This window comes from Ranitomeya imitator, chromosome 4 (assembly GCF_032444005.1).
Source record: "Ranitomeya imitator isolate aRanImi1 chromosome 4, aRanImi1.pri, whole genome shotgun sequence".
In the NCBI taxonomy this organism is placed as follows: Eukaryota; Metazoa; Chordata; class Amphibia; order Anura; family Dendrobatidae; genus Ranitomeya; species Ranitomeya imitator.
The window spans coordinates 330,857,125-330,878,373 of NC_091285.1; the positions used below are offsets into that span (position 1 = coordinate 330,857,125).

Genomic DNA, 21,249 nt, shown 5'->3' on the forward strand with positions numbered 1-21,249 from the left:
GGAACAATTTTGTAACTTTTGCCATTTTCACTTCAGGCTTCCCCAACTCTGCCAAAATGTGACAGCAACAAGTTGAATTCACTGACTGGAGTAAGATTTGTGGCGCGTCGCACGTCACTTTGCCAATGTGTCTAATTCATTAAGAGGTGTGCGCCTGTTAATAAATCAGGGGAGTCCAACACCCCGTGGTTCATGATGGTCTTTATGAATCACATCTTTATACATTATGCATCCCATCATTTAGAATGCATTCTGCATGTTTTGTGCACATGATGCGTTTTTTTCTGCGAAAAAATGCATCACGATAAAAAATGCAGCATGTTGATTAATTTTGCGTTTTTTTTTTGAGGATTTCCCACTATGAGGCTATGTGCACACATTCAGGATTTCTCGCAGAAAATTCCTGAGAAAAAACAGACATTTTCTGCAAGAAATCCGCAGGAAATCTGCATGCGGTTTTGCCGCAGTTTTTTCCGGACATTCCCCAATGCATTTTGTAGTGGGAAATCCTCAAAAAACCCCGCAAAATTAATGAACATGCTGCGGTTTTTACCGCGATGCGTTTTTTTTGCGGAAAAAAAACGCATCATGTGCACAAAACATGCGGAATTCATTCTAAATGATGGGATGCTTATTGTATGTGGTTTTTTTTGCGGTTTAATAGCGTTTTATCGGGAAAAACCGCGAAAAAAACGCAACGTGTGCACACAGCCTAAAATGCATTGGGAAATGTCCGGAAAAAAACGCACCAAAAACGCAAAATTTCTGCAATAAATTCTGAGCGTGTAAAGACTATTCAATGCATTGGATTACTATAAGACCCCCATTGTTATCTTGGCAAGACACAAAAGCCTTCTTTTTATCAAATCCTTGTATCCAAGGAATTCGACATGTAACATTAGTAATGTACCAAAGCAGGTCAGTTTCTGCCACATCTTCGCTAGAACAGACGCCAATGTTGCTCTCTGGACTGTTGACGACTTGTGACAAACCTGTGTTATGGTCTTCGACAAAATGGCGACGGTACAGTTTCCTGCACTGCAGTCATAGCTCTTGCGCCGGAGGTTGTGTCACTGGGGCCGATTCTGACCAGACTGCAAGTGGGAAAGCCGGCACCGCATGTGACACTGGCGCCTCCACAGTGAGCAGCACACGCTGCATCTGCCGCCATACAGTGAGGGGAGCAGGCGCCGCTGCCGCCGCCGCCGCCGCCGCCGCCGCCGCACAAGTAGGTGTGTTGCCTGCAGCTGCTGGTGCGCGGTGTCCGGGCACGTGGGGTCTGCGGGAGCGCTAATGGGGTCCTCTGTGCACGCTTCACTGCCGCTACAGGACCTCACTGGATAGTTACATATGAGGACAATTACCTCATGGGATTAGCACGTGATAATTAGCACGTGAGGTACCCTATTTCTATGGATTTCCCTTTTTTTAAAGAAAAGTGACAACTAGTACCGTCACCCTGCTTTCCAAGACATCTAATAGCAACATACCTCCCAACTTTCGAGGAAGGGAAAGAGGGACAAAGTTAGTGCCGCGGCAAATTTTAGTCACACCTCTGACCACACCCATTTCACAACTAGTCACGCCCCAACCACACCCATTTAGCACTTCTGAAAACAATGTTTCGTAAACAATAATTATAAACAAAGAAATATGGCCACACAGTGCTCCATACTGTATAATGGCCCCAAATGATGCTGCGTACAGTGTACTGGCCCCACGTGATGCTCCATACAGTATACTGGGCCTACATGATGCTGCATACTGTATAATGGCCACACATGATGCTCCATACTGTATAATGGCCCCAAATGATGCTGCCTACTGTATAATGGTCACACATGATGCTCCATACTGTATAATGACCCCACATGATGGTCCATACTGTATAATGGCCCCAAATGATGCTGCATACAGTGTAGTGGCCCCACGTGATGTTCCATACAGTATAATGGGCCCACATGATGCTCCATACTGTATAATGGCCACACATGATGCTCCATACTGTATAATGGCCCCAAATGATGCTGCGTACAGTGCACTGGCCCCACGTGATGCTCCATACAGTATAATGGGCCTACATGATGCTGCATACTGTATAATGGCCACACATGATGCTCCATACTGTATAATGGCCCCAAATGATGCTGCCTACTGTATAATGGTCACACATGATGCTCCATACTGTATAATGACCCCACATGATGCTCCATACTGTATAATGGCCCCAAATGATGCTGCATACAGTGTAGTGGCCCCACGTGATGTTCCATACAGTATAATGGGCCCACATGATGCTCCATACTGTATAATGGCCACACATGATGCTCCATACTGTATAATGGCCCCAAATGATGCTGCGTACAGTGCACTGGCCCCACGTGATGCTCCATACAGTATAATGGGCCTACATGATGCTGCATACTGGCCTCACGTGATTCTCCATACAGTATAATGGGCCCACATGATGCTGCATACTGTATAATGGCCCCACATGATGCTCCATACTGTATAATGGCCCCACATGATGCTCCATACTGTATAATGGCCCCAAATGATGCTGCGTACAGTGCACTGGCCCCACGTGATGCTCCATACAGTATAATGGGCCTACATGATGCTGCATACTGTATAATGGCCACACATGATGCTCCATACTGTATAATGGCCCCAAATGATGCTGCGTACAGTGTACTGGCCCCAAGAGATGCTCCATACTGTATAATGGCCACACATGACGCTCCATACTGTATAATGGCCCCAAATGATGCTGCGTACAGTGTAGTGGCCCCACGTGATGTTCCATACAGTATAATGGGCCCACATGATGCTCCATATTGTATAATGGCCACACATGATGCTCCATACTGTATAATGGCCTCAAATGATGCTGCGTACAGTGCACTGGCCCCACGTGATGCTCCATAGAGTATAATGGGCCTACATGATGCTGCATACTGGCCTCACGTGATTCTCCATACAGTATAATGGGCCCACATGATGCTGCATACTGTATAATGGCCCCACATGATGCTCCATACTGTATAATGGCCCCACATGATGCTCCATACTGTATAATGGCCCCAAATGATGCTGCGTACAGTGCACTGGCCCCACGTGATGCTCCATACAGTATAATGGGCCTACATGATGCTGCATACTGGCCTCACGTGATTCTCCATACAGTATAATAGGCCCACATGATGCTGCATACTGTATAATGGCCCCACATGATGCTCCATACTGTATAATGGCCCCACATGATGCTCCATACTGTATAATGGCCCCAAATGATGCTGCGTACAGTGCACTGGCCCCACGTGATGCTTCATTCAGTATAATGGGCCTACATGATGCTGCATACTGTATAATGGCCACACATGATGCTCCATACTGTATAATGTCCCCAAATGATGCTGCGTACAGTGTACTGGCCCCAAGTGATGCTCCATACTGTATAATGGCCACACATGACGCTCCATACTGTATAATGGCCCCAAATGATGCTGCGTACAGTGTAGTGGCCACACGTGATGCTCCATACAGTATAATGGGCCCACATGATGCTCCATACTGTATAATGGCCACACATAATGCTCCATACTCTATAATGGCCCCAAATGATGCTGCGTACAGTGTACTGGCCCCACGTGATGCTCCAAACAGTATAATGGGCCCACATGATGCTGCATACTGTATAATGGCCACACATGATGCTCCGTACTGTATAATGGCCCCAAATGATGCTGCGTACAGTGCACTGGCCCCACGTGATACTCCATACAGTATAATGGGCCTACATGATGCTGCATACTGTATAATGGCCACACATGATGCTCCATACTGTATAATGGCCCCAAATGATGCTGCGTACAGTGTACTGGCCCCAAGAGATGCTCCATACTGTATAATGGCCACACATGATGCTCCATACTGTATAATGGCCCCAAATGATGCTGCGTACAGTGTAGTGGCCCCACGTGATGTTCCATACAGTATAATGGGCCCACATGATGCTCCATACTGTATAATGGCCACGCATGATGCTCCATACTGTATAATGGCCCCAAATGATGCTGCGTACAGTGCACTGGCCCCACGTGATGCTCCATACAGTATAATGGGCCTACATGATGCTGCATACTGGCCTCACGTGATTCTCCATACAGTATAATAGGCCCACATGATGCTGCATACTGTATAATGGCCCCACATGATGCTCCATACTGTATAATGGCCCCACATGATGCTCCATACTGTATAATGGCCCCAAATGATGCTGCGTACAGTGCACTGGCCCCACGTGATGCTTCATTCAGTATAATGGGCCTACATGATGCTGCATACTGTATAATGGCCACACATGATGCTCCATACTGTATAATGTCCCCAAATGATGCTGCGTACAGTGTACTGGCCCCAAGTGATGCTCCATACTGTATAATGGCCACACATGACGCTCCATACTGTATAATGGCCCCAAATGATGCTGCGTACAGTGTAGTGGCCACACGTGATGCTCCATACAGTATAATGGGCCCACATGATGCTCCATACTGTATAATGGCCACACATAATGCTCCATACTCTATAATGGCCCCAAATGATGCTGCGTACAGTGTACTGGCCCCACGTGATGCTCCAAACAGTATAATGGGCCCACATGATGCTGCATACTGTATAATGGCCACACATGATGCTCCGTACTGTATAATGGCTCCACATGATGCTCCATACTGTATATTGGCCACACAGTGCTCCATACTGTATAATGGCCACACAGTGCTCCATTCTGTATAATGGCTGCACATGATGCTCCATACTGTACAATGGCCACACATGATGCTCCATAGTGTATAATGGCCACATTATGCTCCATACTGTATAATAGCCCCACATGATGCTTCGTACTGTATAATGGCCACACATGATGCTCCATACTGTATAATGGCTACACATGATGCTCCTTACTGTATAATGGCTCCACATGATGCTCCATACTGTATAATAGCCACACAGTGCCCCATACTGTATAATGGCCACACATAATGCTCCATACTGTATTAATGGCCACATTATGCTCCATACTGTATAATGGCCCCACACAATGCTGGGTACAGTATAATGGCCACACATGGTTACCCCACCCCCATCATTGCCTTCTCCATCACTACACACACACACACACACACCTTTCACCGCGCTCCCTCGCAGCAGCTGGCAGCTTCCACTCCCACGGCGCTGAATGGTGTCATCCAGCTGCGCCGCTGACTGCTCACGTCGCTGCAGCTGTGATACGCCACTGATAAAGACCTCTCCGTTTCTCCTGTGCCAGTCAGTGTCAGAGCGAGGAGCAATATCTGCTCTGATCCGACACAGCCAGCGTCTGCTCCGTACACCTCATACACTTGCGACTCCGCTCCATACACCTTGTACACACACGACTCCGCTCCATACACCTTGCACATGCGGCTCCGCTCCGTACACATGCGACTCCGCTCCATACACCTCATACACACACGACTCCGCTCCATACACCTTGCACATGCGGCTCCGCTCCGTACACCTCGTACACACACGGCTCCGCTCCGTACACCTCATACACACACGGCTCCTCCCCATACACACGGCTCCTCCCCATACATCTCGTACACACACGGCTCCGCTCCGTACACCTCGTACACACACGCTCCGCTCCGTACACCTCGTACACACGCTCCGTACACCTCGTACACACGCTCCGTACACCTCATACACACACGCTCCGCTCCGTACACCTCGTACACACACGGCTCCGCTCCGTACACCTCATACACACACGGCTCCTCTCCATACATCTCGTATACACGGCTCCACTCTGTACACCACGTACACACATGGCTCTGCTCCATACACCTTGCACATGCGGCTCTGCTCCGTACACCTCGTACACACACAGCTCCGCTCCGCACACCTCATACACACACGGCTCCACTCCGCACACCTCTTACACACATGGCTCCGCTCCGTACATGTCTTACACACACGACTCTGGTCCATACACCTTTCACACGCTGCTCCGCTCCGTACACCTAGTACACACTGCTGTGCTCCGTACACCTCGTACACACGGCTCCAACCACCTCTTACACGACTCCGCTCCATACACCTTTCACATGCTGCTCCGATCCATACACCTCGCACACATACTGCTCCGCTCCGTACACCTCATACACACACGGCTCCACTCCATACACCTCGTACACACACGGCTCGGCTCCGTACACCTCGTACACACACGACTGCGCTCCATACACCTTGCACTTGCGGCTCCACTCCGTACACCTCGTACACACACGGCTCCGCTCCGTACACCTCATACACACACGGCTCCACTCTGTACACCTCGTACACACATGGCTCCGCTCCATATACATTGCACACGCTGCTCCGCTTCGTATACCTTGCACACACACGGCTCCGCTCCGTACACCTCATACACACACGGCTCCGCTCCGTACACCTCATACACACACGGCTCCTCTCCATACATCTCGTACACACACGGCTCCGCTCCATACACATTGCACACGCTGCTCCGCTCCGTATACCTTGTACACACACGACTCTGCTCCGCACACCTCGTACACACGTGGCTCCGCTCCGTACACCTTGTACACACACGACTCTGCTCCATACACCTTTCACACGCTGCTCCGATCCGCACACCTCTTACACACATTGCTCCACTCTGTACACCCTTACACACACGACTCTGCTCCATACACCTATCACGCTGCTCCGCTCCGTACACCTCGTACACACGCGGCTATGCTCCGTACACCTCGTACACGCACTGCTCCGCTCCGTACACCTCGTACACACGGCTCCGTACACCTCTTACACGACTCCGTTCCATACACCTTTCACACACTGCTCCGATCCATACACCTCGTACACACATGGCTCTGCTACATCCACACTGTAAACACCTCCTGACCTCACACTTACTCTTATCCTAGTCCGGCGCCATGACAACCAGCAGAGTCCTGTACACGGAGGTCCTCCCAATCATGTGACCCCTGACTCCTCCCATCCTGTGACTTCATCACAGGTCCTGTGCGCAAAGAGCAGCTTATATGTGGTGGGCTGCTCTGCGGGTGCAGGGACTCAGGGAGCTGACCGGGTGATATACACACGTCCCAACCAGTTCGGGACAACTAATGTCCCGCCCGGGATCGCAGGGCTGAATGTCAAAATCGGGACAGTCCCCCGGATCCGGGACGGTAGGGAGGTATGCATATATGAGGGGGGTCATATAATGGTGCACTAATATGCTCCCATAAATATGAGGGGGGTCACATAATGGTGCACTAATACACCCCCTTCCATATGAGAGGCTCACATAATGGTGCACTAATACACTCCCTTCCATATGAGGGGGTCACATAATGGCACTAATACACCGCCTTCCATCTGAGGGGGTCACATAATGGTGCACTAATACACCCCCTTCCATCTGAGGGGGTCACATAATGGTGCACTAATACACCCCCTTCCATCTGAGGGGGTCACATAATGGTGCACTAATACACCCCCTTCCATCTGAGGGGGTCACATAATGGTGCACTAATACACTCCCTTCCATCTGAGGGGGTCACATAATGGTGCACTAATACACTCCCTTCCATCTGAGGGGGTCACATAATGGTGCACTAATACACTCCCTTCCATATGAGAGGCTCACATAATGGTGCACTAATACACCCCCTTCCATATGAGGGGGTCACATAATGGCACTAATACACCCCCTTCCATATGAGGGGGTCACATAATGGTGCACTAATATCCATATGAGGGGGGGTCACATAATGGTGCACTGATACACTCCCTTCCATATGAGGGGGGTCACATAATGTTACACAATTTTTCATGAATGTGGCACTGCTCCATATGTGGTTGTACAGTACTGTTTGGCCATGGTGAGACTCGGGCGGGAAGGAGCGCTATTTGACCCTTGGAAATATATTTTTGAAGGATAGTTTGTGGACTCCATATACATAGCCCCTAAGAGCCGGAAGAGCAAAAACCTGCCTCAGTTGACCTTGTTATACCGCTCTGGGAATTTATCTGCAAGCATAGTGATGATTTTGACTCCCTGGACATTTTCCAGAAACAAGCAGCAATGGATGTTGCAGAGTGAAAATGCAAATATGCCATTGTCGTGCCCAATATATTGTGGTGCTCATACGTTGTGCCCAGCTTTTGCTTTTAGAGATACTCACCCCTGAAAATTGAGTGGGCTCTCCTCGCTACAGTGTGATGCCAAACATGTGGCTGCTACAGTGCCTTGCAAAATTATTTGGCTCCCTGGAACTTTTCAACCTTTTCCCACATATCATGGTTCAAACATAAAGATACCAAATGTAAATTTTTGGTGAAGAATCAACAAGTGGAACACAATTGTGAAGTTGAACAAAATTTATTGGTTATTTTAAATTTTTGTGGAAATTCAAAAACTGAAAAGTGGGGCGTGCAATATTATTCGGCCCCTTTAACTTAAAACTTTATTGCGCCACCTTTTGCTGCGATTACAGCTGCAAGTTGCTTGGGGTATGTCTGTATCAGTTTTGTACATCGAGAGACTGAAATTCTTGCCCATTCTTTCTTGGCAAACAGCTCAAGCTCATTGAGGTTTGATGGAGATCGTTTGTGAACAGCAGTTTTCAGCTCTTTCCACAGATCCTCGATTGGATTGAGGTCTGGAATTTGGCTTGGCCATTCTAACACCTGGATACATTTATTTGTGAACCATTCCATTGGAGATTTTGCTTTATGTTTGGGATCATTGTCTTGTTGGAAGACAAATCTCCGTCCCAGTCTCAGGTCTTTTGCAGACTCTAACAGGTTTTCTTCAAGAATGGTCCTGTATTTGGCTCCATCCATCTTCCCATCAATCTTAAAGGGCCACTGTCACCCCCCTCCAGCCGTTATAAACTAAAAGAGCCACCTTGTGCAGCAGTAATGCTGCATTCTAACAAGGTGGCTCTTTTAGTTTTGTGTTCAGGTATTACCAAAATAAAGCAGTTTGAAACGTTGCAAAAATACCTATCTTTGTCCATGGAGGCGGGTCCTCAGCCCCCAGCTTGAACGGTACTCTGCCGTCACTCCAATCTTCAGGGGCTTTCGGTGCCGCCCCCTCCGCACTGTTTTCTTTTCAAATCCGGTGCCGGCGCTGTGTAAATATTTGTGGGGCAGGCGCAGTAAGCTCTGGCGGTCTGACGTCCCAGCCAGGCTTGCAGACTGCGCCTGTGCGGGCAGTGCGGCCACCCACCTCGGTAATCCCTGCCCCGCACTGTGTTATGCACTATGCACAGTGCGGGGCTAGGATTCCTGGGCATGCGTACTGCGTGTGTCAGACTGTCACCCACGTCCCCCGCCTTACAGCCTCTGTCTATTCAGCTGATCGTGCCTCCTCCTCATAGCAATCCCTGGGACGATCAGCTGAATAGACAGAGGCTGTAAGGCGGGGGACGTGGGTGACAGTCTGACACACGCAGTGCGCATGCCCAGGAATCCTAGCCCCGCACTGTGCATAGTGCATAACACAGTGCTGGGCAGGGATTACCGAGGTGGGTGGCCGCACTGCCCGCACAGGCGCAGTCTGCAAGCCTGGCTGGGACGTCAGACCGCCAGAGCTTACTGCGCCTGCCCCACAAATATTTACACAGCGCCGGCACCGGATTTGAAAAGAAAACAGTGCGGAGGGGGCGGCGCCGAAAGCCCCTGAAGATTGGAGTGACGGCAGAGTACCGTTCAAGCTGGGGGCTGAGGACCCGCCTCCATGGACAAAGATAGGTATTTTTGCAAAGTTTCAAACTGCTTTATTTTAGTAATACCTGAACACAAAACTAAAAGAGCCACCTTGTTAGAATGCAGCATTACTGCTGCACAAGGTGGCTCTTTTAGTTTATAACGGCTGGAGGGGGGTGACAGTGGCCCTTTAACCATCTTCCCTGTCCCTGCTGAAGAAAAGCAGGCCCAAGCCATGATGCTGCCACCACCATGTTTGACAGTGGGGATGGAGTGTTCATGGTGATGAGCTGTGTTACCTTTACGCCAAACATATCCTTTGGCATTGTTGCCAAAAAGTTTGATTTTGGTTTCATCTGACCAGAGCGCCTTCTTCCACATGTTTGGTGTGTCTCCCAGGTGGCTTGTTGCAAACTTTAAACGACACCTTTTATGGATATCTTTGAGAAATGGATTTCTTCTTGCCACTCTTCCATAAAGGCCAGATTTGTGCAGTGTACGACTAATTGTTGTTCTATGGACAGACTGTCCCACCTGAGCTGTAGATCTCTGCAGTTCATCCAGAGTGATCATGGGCCGCTTGGCAGCATCTCTGATCAGTCTTCTCTTTGTTTGAGATGAAAGTTTAGAGGGACGGCCGGGTCTTGGTAGATTTGCAGTGGGTATGATACTCCTTCCATTTCAATAAGGCTACGTTCACATTTGCGTTGTGCGCCGCTGCGTCGGCGATGCAACGCACAACGCAAATAAAAACGCACGCAAAAACGCTGCGTTTTGCGACGCATGCATCGTTTTTTGCCGAAATTTCGACGCAAAAAAAAAGCAACTTGTTGCGTTTTCTTTGCCCGACGCTTGCGGCAAAAAAACCGCATGCGTCGCACAACGCAGCACAATGCATGTCCATGCGTCCCCCATGTTAAATATAGGGGCGCATGACGCATGCGTCGCCGCTGCGTTTCCTGACGCTGCGTCGGGAAACGCTTATGTGAACGTAGCCTAAGATCGCTTGTACAGTGCTCCTTGGGATGTTTAAAGTTTTGGAAATCATTTTGTATCCGGCTTTAAACTTCTCTACAACAGTATCACGGACCTGCCTGTTGTGTTCCTTGGTCTTCATGATGCTCTCTGTGCTTCAAACAGAACCCTGAGACTATCACAGAGCAGGTGCATTTATACGGAGAATTGATTATACACAGGTGGATTATATTTATCATCATTAGGCATTTAGGACAACATTGCATCATTCAGAGATACACAATGAACTTCTGGAGTGAGTTTGCTGCACTGAAAGTAAAGGGGCAGAATAATATTGCACTTTTCAGTTTTTGAATTTCCCAAAAAATTTAAAATAACCAATGAATTTTGTTCAACTTCACAATTGTGTTCCACTTGTTATTGATTCTTCACCAAAAATTTACATTTGGTATCTTTATGTTTGAAGCATGATATGTGGGAAAAGGTTGAAAAGTTCCAGGGAGCCGAATACTTTCGCAAGGCACTGTATATCTCATGAATTGTCTATTGATATTATATGTAAACTATGTTTTTCAGCGATGGTGTCCGACACAGCACTAGTTTATGATGAAGAAATGATGAACTATCGCCTGCTTTGGGATGAGTAAGTATTCTTTATAGTGCTTTGGTATATGTTGGTGCTATATAAGCAACTGGACATAATGTAGTAGCCACCTGGCATTTTATTGTACAGTGAATTTGGCCTAAATTGATTTCTTTTTGCATATGTAAACCTAGCTGATGGTGCTGTTTGGCTCATCTTTTAGTCCAGAGTGTGCTATTGAGGTGCCGGAGAGACTGTCTTCTTCCTACAAAAGACTTCAGGATTATGATCTTGTACGCAGATGTCTCCAGTTACCAGTCAGAGAGGCTACGGAGGAAGAGATCACTCTGGTTCACAGGTCTGTACAGTCAGGGCACTTCTACCTGATTGGAGCTTTAGGTAATAAAGGGTTTATCCATCATTAAGAGTTAGGTTGTATCATGTGGTGCCTATTCAAATGATTGGCCATTCAAGTTGTTTATAGCCTCTGGCACTTGTCTAGTAAGGCACAATTCACTTGTAATATAGATGCAAAAAATATCAAGACTGGCTAACAGATAAACTGGTCTTCTTAGCCATAGGGAGCAATTAGAATTCAGCTTTCTTTCTCCAAAGCAGATTACAAAATGAATGGGGTGTCCCTTTGAACAAAAAAATGATCACCTGTTCTCTGTTCGATAAGGTTTAATCACTGCATTCAGACGTCTGTATTATGCAAGGACTGGCTGCGGGTCTCCCGGCCCGAGCGTGACAACTTCTTCAAAATGAATGAAGCTGTCAGGATCAGGAGACCCGCGGCCTGTCTGTGCATTGGGGTCTGATCTCTGTTTTGTACAGACATCTAAATGTGCCCCTAGGTTTAGTTCTCTTAAATGAATTTTCAGTCTATGTGTACAACAGACCTCACATGTATCAACATTAGCGCACGTGCTAGTGCATATGGGTGGTTTTCCACACGGATCTGAGGCCTACGTGTACAGAAAACTGCAGCCTGCACTAGCCTGGACCAGACTTGTAAATAGTGAGTAATTCTTGCATCCATCCATTATGCGGATGAGCACACCGAGCCAATCACGTCCACCAATCACATCAGTCTTGTGGACATGATTAGTTGTCTGACCTGAAGGCACCCATATGCTTTAGAATGATATTAGCTCAGTGGGAATGGGGATCTCACAACACTCCTTCAGCAGATCATGTGGGGGTTGATAAGGATCCAGCATGTCCTGATTTCAGACTCCCAATCCTTTTGTGCTTAGTGAGTTAATCTGCTGCAAGAGAGGGCTGTTGGACAGACGATCATTGATCTGACAGCTATCTAGTATGCATGTCATATTGCACTCATAGACATAAGTCTTGTGTAAATATGGTAACATGCATGCGCACATATAACCCTGCAGCAGCAATTCCTTCCTTATCGTGTATGTGTTAAAAAAGGAACTGCTAACTGATTTTTGTGATAGAAGACTTAGGTTCTTTCATTCATTTTCAATGTTGAGCAACTTGAAAGCCAGTCCTGAGGCTTTGAGTAGCCAATTAGATTAGTGCATGGTTGTAAAAGTAAAAAAAAATGCAGAATACAGTAGCCTGTCTTTCTTGGCATCTGCTCTTATTACTTTGACAGCACACACACATTTTTAAGTATGTGTGTATATATATATATATATATATATATATATATATATACATTTTTTTATTTATGTTTTCTGGATAATACTGCAAAAGTGATCTGGGTCCAGAGACCCCCACCGATCATTAAAGGGAACCTGTCACCCCCCTAACTAAAAGAGCCACCTTGTGCAGCACAGATGCTGCATTCTGACAAGGTGGCTCTTTAGTTACAAATGCCTGCACACGCTGAAATAAACACTTATAAAATTTGCCCCCACATACCCTGAATCCGTCTGGGAGGCGGGTCTTTCTAATTAGACGCAGCACAGCCGTCACTCCAGAGCCGCCTCCTCTTCCTGCATTATAGTTCCTGGCGCCTGCGCTATAAGTACAAAGGGCTGCGCAACTGCGCATGCCCGGAAAAAAACCTTACAGAGCAGGCACCGGGGACGATAATGCTGCAAGAGGAGGCGGCGCCCGGCGCGCACAGCTCTGGAGTGACGGCTGTGCTGCGTCTAATTAGAAAGGAAAGACCCGCCTCCCGGACAGATTCAGGGTATGTGGGGGCAAATTTTATAAGGGTTTATTTCAGCATGTGCAGGCATTTGTAACTAAAGAGCCACCTTGTCAGAATGCAGCATTTGTGCTGCACACGGTGGCTCTTTTAGTTACACACGCCTGAGGGGGGTGACAGGTTCCCTTTAAGAACACTGTTCTAAAGGGTACAGCTCCTGCAGGAGTGCACACTGTCATAGTGGTGTAGGGACCCATAGACTTACTATTGAGCCTATACACCGCTTTTCACTCTTATATTTTGTAAATCTGCGCTTTTTAACAGCATTTTGAGTGATCAGTGGGGATGTCAGGATCCAGATCTGCACCGATTGGCTCCACTTTGCAGCATTTAGAATGTATGAATAAACTTACATGCACATGATGGCTGTTTCTGAAAAGTTACCTGAAATGACAAGTATGCTTTAAAGAGGATGTGTATTTAGTTTGTTCCACCATCTAGGTTCCAGATATATGGATCTATTTATTTAGTGCCTAATATGCTAACTTTTAATGTCTTTATGAAGTGGGTGTTACTCACAAGGTAATAATGCAGAGTAGCATAAAGATGCACCCTAAGAGAAGCCTGTGAGAACTGCCCCAATGGTAAAGATCTTAAAAATAAGCATAATGGATGCGCTAAATTGAATAGCGGTTACGATTGGAGCAAAACTTGATCACCCAGAGACAAGTCATCATTAAAGTCTGCATTGGAATCTTCATCTGTATGTACTGACCATACTGATGTCTTCACTGCTTCCTTTCAGTCCCGAATACCTTGATGTAGTTAAAAGTACTCAGACTATGGATGTCAGTGAATTGAAGGAAACGTCAAAGAAGTATATTGCTGCATACTTTCATCAGGTGGGCTCTATAATGCTGCTATTATGAGGTTGTCTGACTTTTGGGGTAGATTTCGTATTCTAATCAGTGTTTTCCTTGGATGACGTTCAGGTTTTTCTCAGTTTTTAGCTACAAAGGGACCTTTCAAAGTTTTGTAAGTTTGGTGGCTTTTTTTTTTTTAAACACATTTGTTCTGTGGATTTCAGGGCAGAATTTGAAATACCATTGAGGTGTTTGAAGAAATTCTGCAAAAAGAGTCCAGCCATACAGTACACCATAGAGATGATGTCCTCAAACAATGTGGAGAAATGTTTCATGTAGGACTTGCAGCTTTTTTTTGTGGGAGAAATTTTCTGCAGTGTGAATTTTAAGCAAGCGAGTTAGGGTACGATGTATGTTTTGGCTGATTCTGGTTAGAACCTCCCTGAAAAAGCGCTCAATAAATATTAAAAAGAATGAGCAATATTAAAACGACTTGTGCTTTATGTGCCGTCTTTTTCAGCTTCTTTTAACTACTTCGGTCTTTGAAAGCTGTGAAGCGGCCAATATAATTGATCGGTCCTTTTTTCTGGAGTTTTTCATTTGGAATCTGCTTACTACTTTATATTGCTTTATGCATAGTTACCCAAAAAAACTGCCCCTGCCAGCGAGGCCACCGCTAAAACACCAGAGGAAATGCTTCAGGAAAAACACTGCTGATTTCCTAAAGCGTGTTCCTATAAGTAAGGCGCAGTGGGTACGCCAACGTTATAAAACGCCATGTGCACATTCCCTTAGGGTATGCTCCTTTTGAAGTTTCTGCTTACAACAAACTTCTCATTCATTTGAATGAGAAATTGTGCCACTAGTGTACGTCACTTTTTTCAATGCTTTTTTTTTTTTAACACGTGTCAATCGTTTGTCAGATATTCAGTACAAAACACAAAATTTGTAATTTTTGCTGTCGATTTAATTTCAGTTTTTAATGTGTATTTTTGACTACGGTAAGTTTTGCAGCAGAAACGTGTCAAAAAACTCTGTCCTATATAAATGCATCAAAATCCTCTCTGAAAAAATGCATCAAAACCCACATTTTTACAACATCGTACAAAACATCTTGTGTCTTTTAGAAGTAGGATTTAGGTGGGGTTTTATCAGCAACCAAAATTCTTTTAAAAAAAACAACTGTGTGAACATACCTTTAGGGCTTACTGAGAGGATGGTGTGAGCTGGTGTGCTAGAGCTATGCTTACTAGGAAAACCTAGCATAACCATTTATCACTGGAATGCCTGTTCTAACGTCACTTTATGCTTCTGATATTGAACCATATCATAAAACTAGATCTACAAAACATTAAGCCATTATTTGCTCAGTACTGTTCAATCTTTTTTGTCAGTGGTTATAGGAAAGAGAAAAATAGTAAATCTTTCTTTTAAATATTTTGTCTGTTTTTAAACTATAGATCCAATAATACTGAAGATATGAACCCATAATATGCAAACCTAGTCTCTCTCTACATATTTACATATATGTATGTGTGTGTATATTATACACACACACACACACACACACACACACACACACACACACACACACACACACACACACACACACTTAAGTGGATATGCTTTGCTTGACTCCCTCTTACATTGATGTTGGTCAATTACCAAAGATTTAATGTGACCTGTGAATACGACAAGCTAACCGCTGGTTAAAAAGAAGCCATGTTGATAATTTGAGATGTTATGAAAACGTGCTGTTGCATATGGCCATCTTAAAGTGGAGAGCACAGTACCATATAATAGGATTTTTAAGACTCTTCATGTAAATTATTATTTAAAGAATCCCTCCCATGAAGATTGTTTTTTTAGTTAATAAATCTGTGTATGTAATGTAGTATGTACAGTATATGTTAATATAGTCACCTACTGCGGTCTTTCCCTGGATGCAGCTCTGTTCTGCTCCTCTTCTCAGTGATGTCACCGTACATCAGACTGTCCAGCTCACTCTGTACTCTGTGTGAGCCAGAAGTTTATTTTTCAGTGAAAGCCTATGGAGTCTTGTTCTAACGCACCATAGACTTACATTGTAAAAGTCACTTCTGGGTTACGCAGAGCTCAGTGTGACCCGGAGAGTCTGCAGAGTGGTGATGTTACTGAGAAGAGAACCAGAAGAATTCTGGACAATAGAGAAAGTGGCTGTAGGCGAGTATATCCGTACACACACACTACATTACATGCACACATACACACATGTAATGAAGAAAAAGCTTCATGGGGGGGCTTCTTTAAGCTTGCACATTCTGCTTGTGATTACTATATTGTAAACCTGTAATTTTCTGCAGAATTCTTACCGCTGTGCTAAGCTGTCACTTGGTGGCACACTGCAGCTTGTTGATGCGGTGATGTCTGGAGAGGCTCTAAATGGAATGGCTCTTATAAGGTAATGATGGCTACCAGCAATTCTGTAGAATGAATGGACGTGTTACTCGTCCTTAGAGTGTTTACACCATACATTATTCCCATTGTCCTATGTTTAGCACCGGCTGAAGTCACTTCAGATCTTAATAGATCTGAATAATCATGGGTTACAGCATCTTTTGGATTTGTGCTGGATAAGTCTCTCCCTGTATTTGGAGGTTTTCCGTTCCCCCGTTTTTGTCTGTATGCACTAATCAATATTTTAATTATTATAAATAAATATACATTTTTTAAATACATTTTCCTTTCACTTCGTTTCTTCTATGGCACCCACCATACTAAAATATGTTTTTGATTAACACCATACATGTCTGTCAGTGGCTTACAGTTAGGTCCATATATATTTGGACAGAGACAACATTTTTCTAATTTTGGATATAGACATTACCACAATGAATTTTAAACAAAACAATTCAGATGCAGTTGAAGTTCAGACTTTCATCTTTCATTTGAGGGTATCCACATTAAAATTGAATGAAGGGTTTAGGAGTTTCAGCTCCTTAACATGTGCCACCCTGTTTTTAATGGGACCAAAAGTAATTGGACAGATTCAATAATTTTAAATAAAATGTTCATTTTTAGTACTTTGTTGAAAACCCTTAGTTGGCAATGACTGCCTGAAGTCTTGAACTCATGGACATCACCAGAAGCTGTGTTTCCTCCTTTTTGATGCTCTGCCAGGCCTTCACTGCGGTGGTTTTCAGTTGCTGTTTGTTTGTGGGCCTTTCTGTCTGAAGTTTAGTCTTTAACAAGTGAAATGCATGCTCAATTGGGTTGAGATCAGGTGACTGACTTGGCCATTCAAGAATATTCCACTTCTTTGCTTTAGTAAACTCCTGAGTTGCTTTGGCTTTATGTTTTGGGTCATTGTCCATCTGTAGTATGAAACGGCGACCAATCAGTTTGGCTGCATTTGGCTGGATCTGAGCACACAGTATGGCTCTAAATACCTCAGAATTCATTCGACTGCTTCTGTCTTGTGTCACATCATCAATAAACACTAGTGACCCAGTTCCACTGGCAGCCATGCGTGCCCAAGCCATCACACTGCCTCCGCCGTGTTTTACAGATGATGTGGTATGCTTTGGATCATGAGCTGTACCTCGCCTTCGCCATACTTTTCTCTTTCCATCAGTCTGGTAGAGGTTGATCTTGGTTTCATCTGTCCAAAAAATGTTCTTCCAGAACTGTGCTGGCTTTTTTAGATGTTTTTAGCAAAGTCCAGTCTAGCCTTTTTATTCTTGATGCTTATGAGTGGTTTGCACCGTGCAGTGAACCCTCTGGATTTACTTTCATGCAGTCTTCTCTTTATAGTAGATTTGGATATTGATACGCCTACCTCCTGGAGAGTGTTGGTCACTTGGTTGGCTGTTGTGAAGGGGTTTCTCTTCACCATGGAGATTATTCTGCGATCATCCACCGCTGTTGTCTTCCGTGGGCACCCAGGTCTTTTTGCATTGATGAGTTCACCAGTGCTTTCTTTCTTTCTCAGGATGTACCAAACTGTTTTTTTCTTTTTTAAATAATACTTCAGACCTCCGGGGCATCACAGTCAGCGAAGTGAAAGCAATGGATTTTGTGTCTTTAATAATGTTGCTGTCGCTGCAGAATATGCGAAAAGCAAGTACAACGTTCAGAGGTGAGTCACATTGTGTTACATAAGATGGCAAATTACGATAAGCCTAATTTATTTCAGGACTATTACGCATCATGTGATTAATATAAGTGGGACCCTTTTATTGTACTGTAATGTAAAATGTGTGCTTCTTTGCTTTCTGCATATAGGTGACAAGTACTAATATAAAGCTGGTCCTATTATCTTGTGAATACTTATACACGCTACAGCCCCTATAATGACAAGGGTATTTTTTGTACTTTTAAAAGACTTTTGCACATGAATAATAAAATGGCACATTACTTTAATAATAACGTTCACATTCAGAGCTATGTTGATTAGACCCATCAACAGGCCCACTGCTACGCCTCATGGTTTTACACAGTAAGAAATAAAAATCTCAAGTAGGTGTTAAAGGGAACCTGACAACCCTTTAACACTAAATAAACACTAAATATTCCCTGAACCATGGGCAGCATGAATCAGACATTGGTTTTGTTATTGCAGCCTGATAAGTTTTAATCCGAAATACTGCAACATTTTCAGAGAAGACATACTCTGAAAATCCGACCAGTAACTGTTGGTTTTGGATGACTAGTTTGAGGCTAGTCCCGATTAGATTCTCTCTGCATTGCCTTCTCCCCTTGACTCCCAGGTCGCCTTTTATAGTATGTTTTCTCTGAAACACCGCAGCCTTTCATAGTAAGACATACCTGTCTGCAGCAACAGCCAGTGTCTGATTCATGCTGCTTGTGGTTTGAGGAGCATGAATCAACTGTCGGGTTACCTTTAAGGCCCCAATACACATTATATAAAAGATGGTCGAGCCCGCCAACCATCTGATGTGTATGGGGGTGTGAAAGGTCTGATCATTTACCTGCTCCCAAAGCAAGGTCAGACTGGCCCACCGGAGGATTCTCCGGTGGGCCCAGGCACTGACACCTGCTGGCATACTGGCCAGCAGCTGCCTAGAGCCCCCACTGCTCCAGGGGCCCCAAGCCAGTGGGCAGTTGCTATGGGGGCCCCTGGTGCCAGCGGAGCAGCAGCGGATGACAGGTAGCAGAAGACGGCTGCTGCGGCTAAAGCCTTTCCCCACTGCTAAAGAGAAATGAATATTCACTGCTCCCCATGCCCTCATGGGCGTGGAGAGGGGTGACTATTAATTTCACTTTGGCTTACTAGGCAAAGCAGTGACAAAAAAAGTAATCAGAATGCAAGAGCGCTCTGTTCCTTACAAATAGTGCGCCGCAGTCTGCAGCGGCCGAACATGTCAGCCGTGTTATCAGTGACGCCCGCACTGCTCTCTGACTAACTGTGGGAGGAGCTGCGAGCAGGACCCCCTCCCAGCATGATGTCTCCACTACTCTCGGCTCACTGATAATGCGGCTGACATGTTCGGCTGCTGCAGACTGCGGTGCACTATTTGTAAGGAACAGAGTGCAAGCAGGGAGAGTGGAGCAGCTCTTGATAAGGCTAACACTGATTGGCCACAGCACAGCCAATCAGTGTTAGCTTTGTTTGTGTCCTCATCTCCCCGGCTGTACAGCAAAGCTCAGGTAATGAGTGCTGTCATCCATAATGTGCGCTCCCCTCCCCCACAGTGTAAGCAGCAGAGGGAGATAGAGGACTCCCTGCTACAGCTGCAAAGGTTGAACAACGGCCCCCCTGCCAGCCTAAAAGTAACTGTAAATGGGGGGTCTTTAGTCTGGGGTGATAGAGGGGGAGGGGCTAAGTCATTTAGGGATAAATGAGGGCCCCATTACCTAATCTCTCCCTTCACTCCTGACTGAATGCACCCCCTCCCTCTATATCACCACCTGACTGTACCCCCTCCCTCTATATCACCCCTGACTGTACCCCCTCCCTCCTGAATCACCCTGACTGCGCCCCTCCCCTCTTATCACCCCTACTGAATCCCCTCGCCGCCGAAATCACCCTGACTGAGCCCCTGTATTACTCCTGACTTTGCTACATCCCTCTTTATGACCCCTAACTGAGCCCTTGTATCAACCCCTGACTTAACCCCCTCCCCTGTATCACCCCTGCTGAATCCCCTCGTCCCGTAATCACCCTGAATGAGCCCCTCTAGCCCTGTATTACCCCTGACTGCACCCCCTCCTCCTGTATCACCCCTGACTGCACCCCTTCCCCGTATCACCCCTGCTGAACCCCCTTGCCCCGGAATCACCCTGACTGAACCCCTCTAAACCTGTATCACCCCTGACTGCACCACCTCCCCCTGTATCACCCCTGGCTGCGCCACCTCGTTCTGTATTACCCTGACTGCAGCACCTCCCCCTGTGCCACCCTGACTGCGCCACCTCCCCCTGTGCCACCCTGACTGCGCCACCTCCCCCTGTATCACCCTGACTGCGCCACCTCCCCTTGTATTACCCTGACTGCGCCACCTCCCCCTGTATCACCCTGACTGCGCCACCTCCCCCTGTATCACCCCGCCTGCTCCACCTCCCCCTGTATCACCCTGCCTGCTCCACCTCCCCCCCTGTATCACCCTGCCTGCTCCACCTCCCCCTGTATCACCCTGCCTGCGCCAACTCCCACTGTATCACCCTGACTGCGCCACCTCCCCCTGTATCACCCTGACTGCGCCACCTCCCCCTGTATCACCCTGACTGCGCCACCTCCCCCTGTATCACCCTGACTGCGCCACCTCCCCTTGTATCACCCCAGACTGTGCCACCTGTCCTTGTATCACCCCTGACTGCGCCACCTCCCCTTGTATCACCCCTGACTGAACCACCTGCCCCTGTATCACCCTGACTGCGCCACCTCCCCCTGTATCACTCTGACTGCGCCA

General features: G+C 46.4%; 1 protein-coding gene across 2 annotated transcripts in view; it reads left to right on the forward strand.

Moving 5' to 3' along the window:
- The first annotated feature begins 1,075 nt into the window (after positions 1–1,075).
- Positions 1,076–21,249, forward strand: part of HDAC10 (histone deacetylase 10) — a 146,749-nt gene continuing 126,575 nt past the window's right edge. For both annotated transcript variants that reach the window (XM_069764929.1, XM_069764930.1), the window contains exons 1-6: positions 1,076–1,232; positions 11,344–11,410; positions 11,574–11,708; positions 14,281–14,377; positions 16,681–16,778; positions 18,351–18,455. In XM_069764929.1, coding sequence (XP_069621030.1) covers positions 11,346–11,410; positions 11,574–11,708; positions 14,281–14,377; positions 16,681–16,778; positions 18,351–18,455 — 500 coding nt within the window. In that variant the 5' untranslated portion in view covers positions 1,076–1,232; positions 11,344–11,345. The remainder of the gene's footprint in view (positions 1,233–11,343; positions 11,411–11,573; positions 11,709–14,280; positions 14,378–16,680; positions 16,779–18,350; positions 18,456–21,249) is intronic.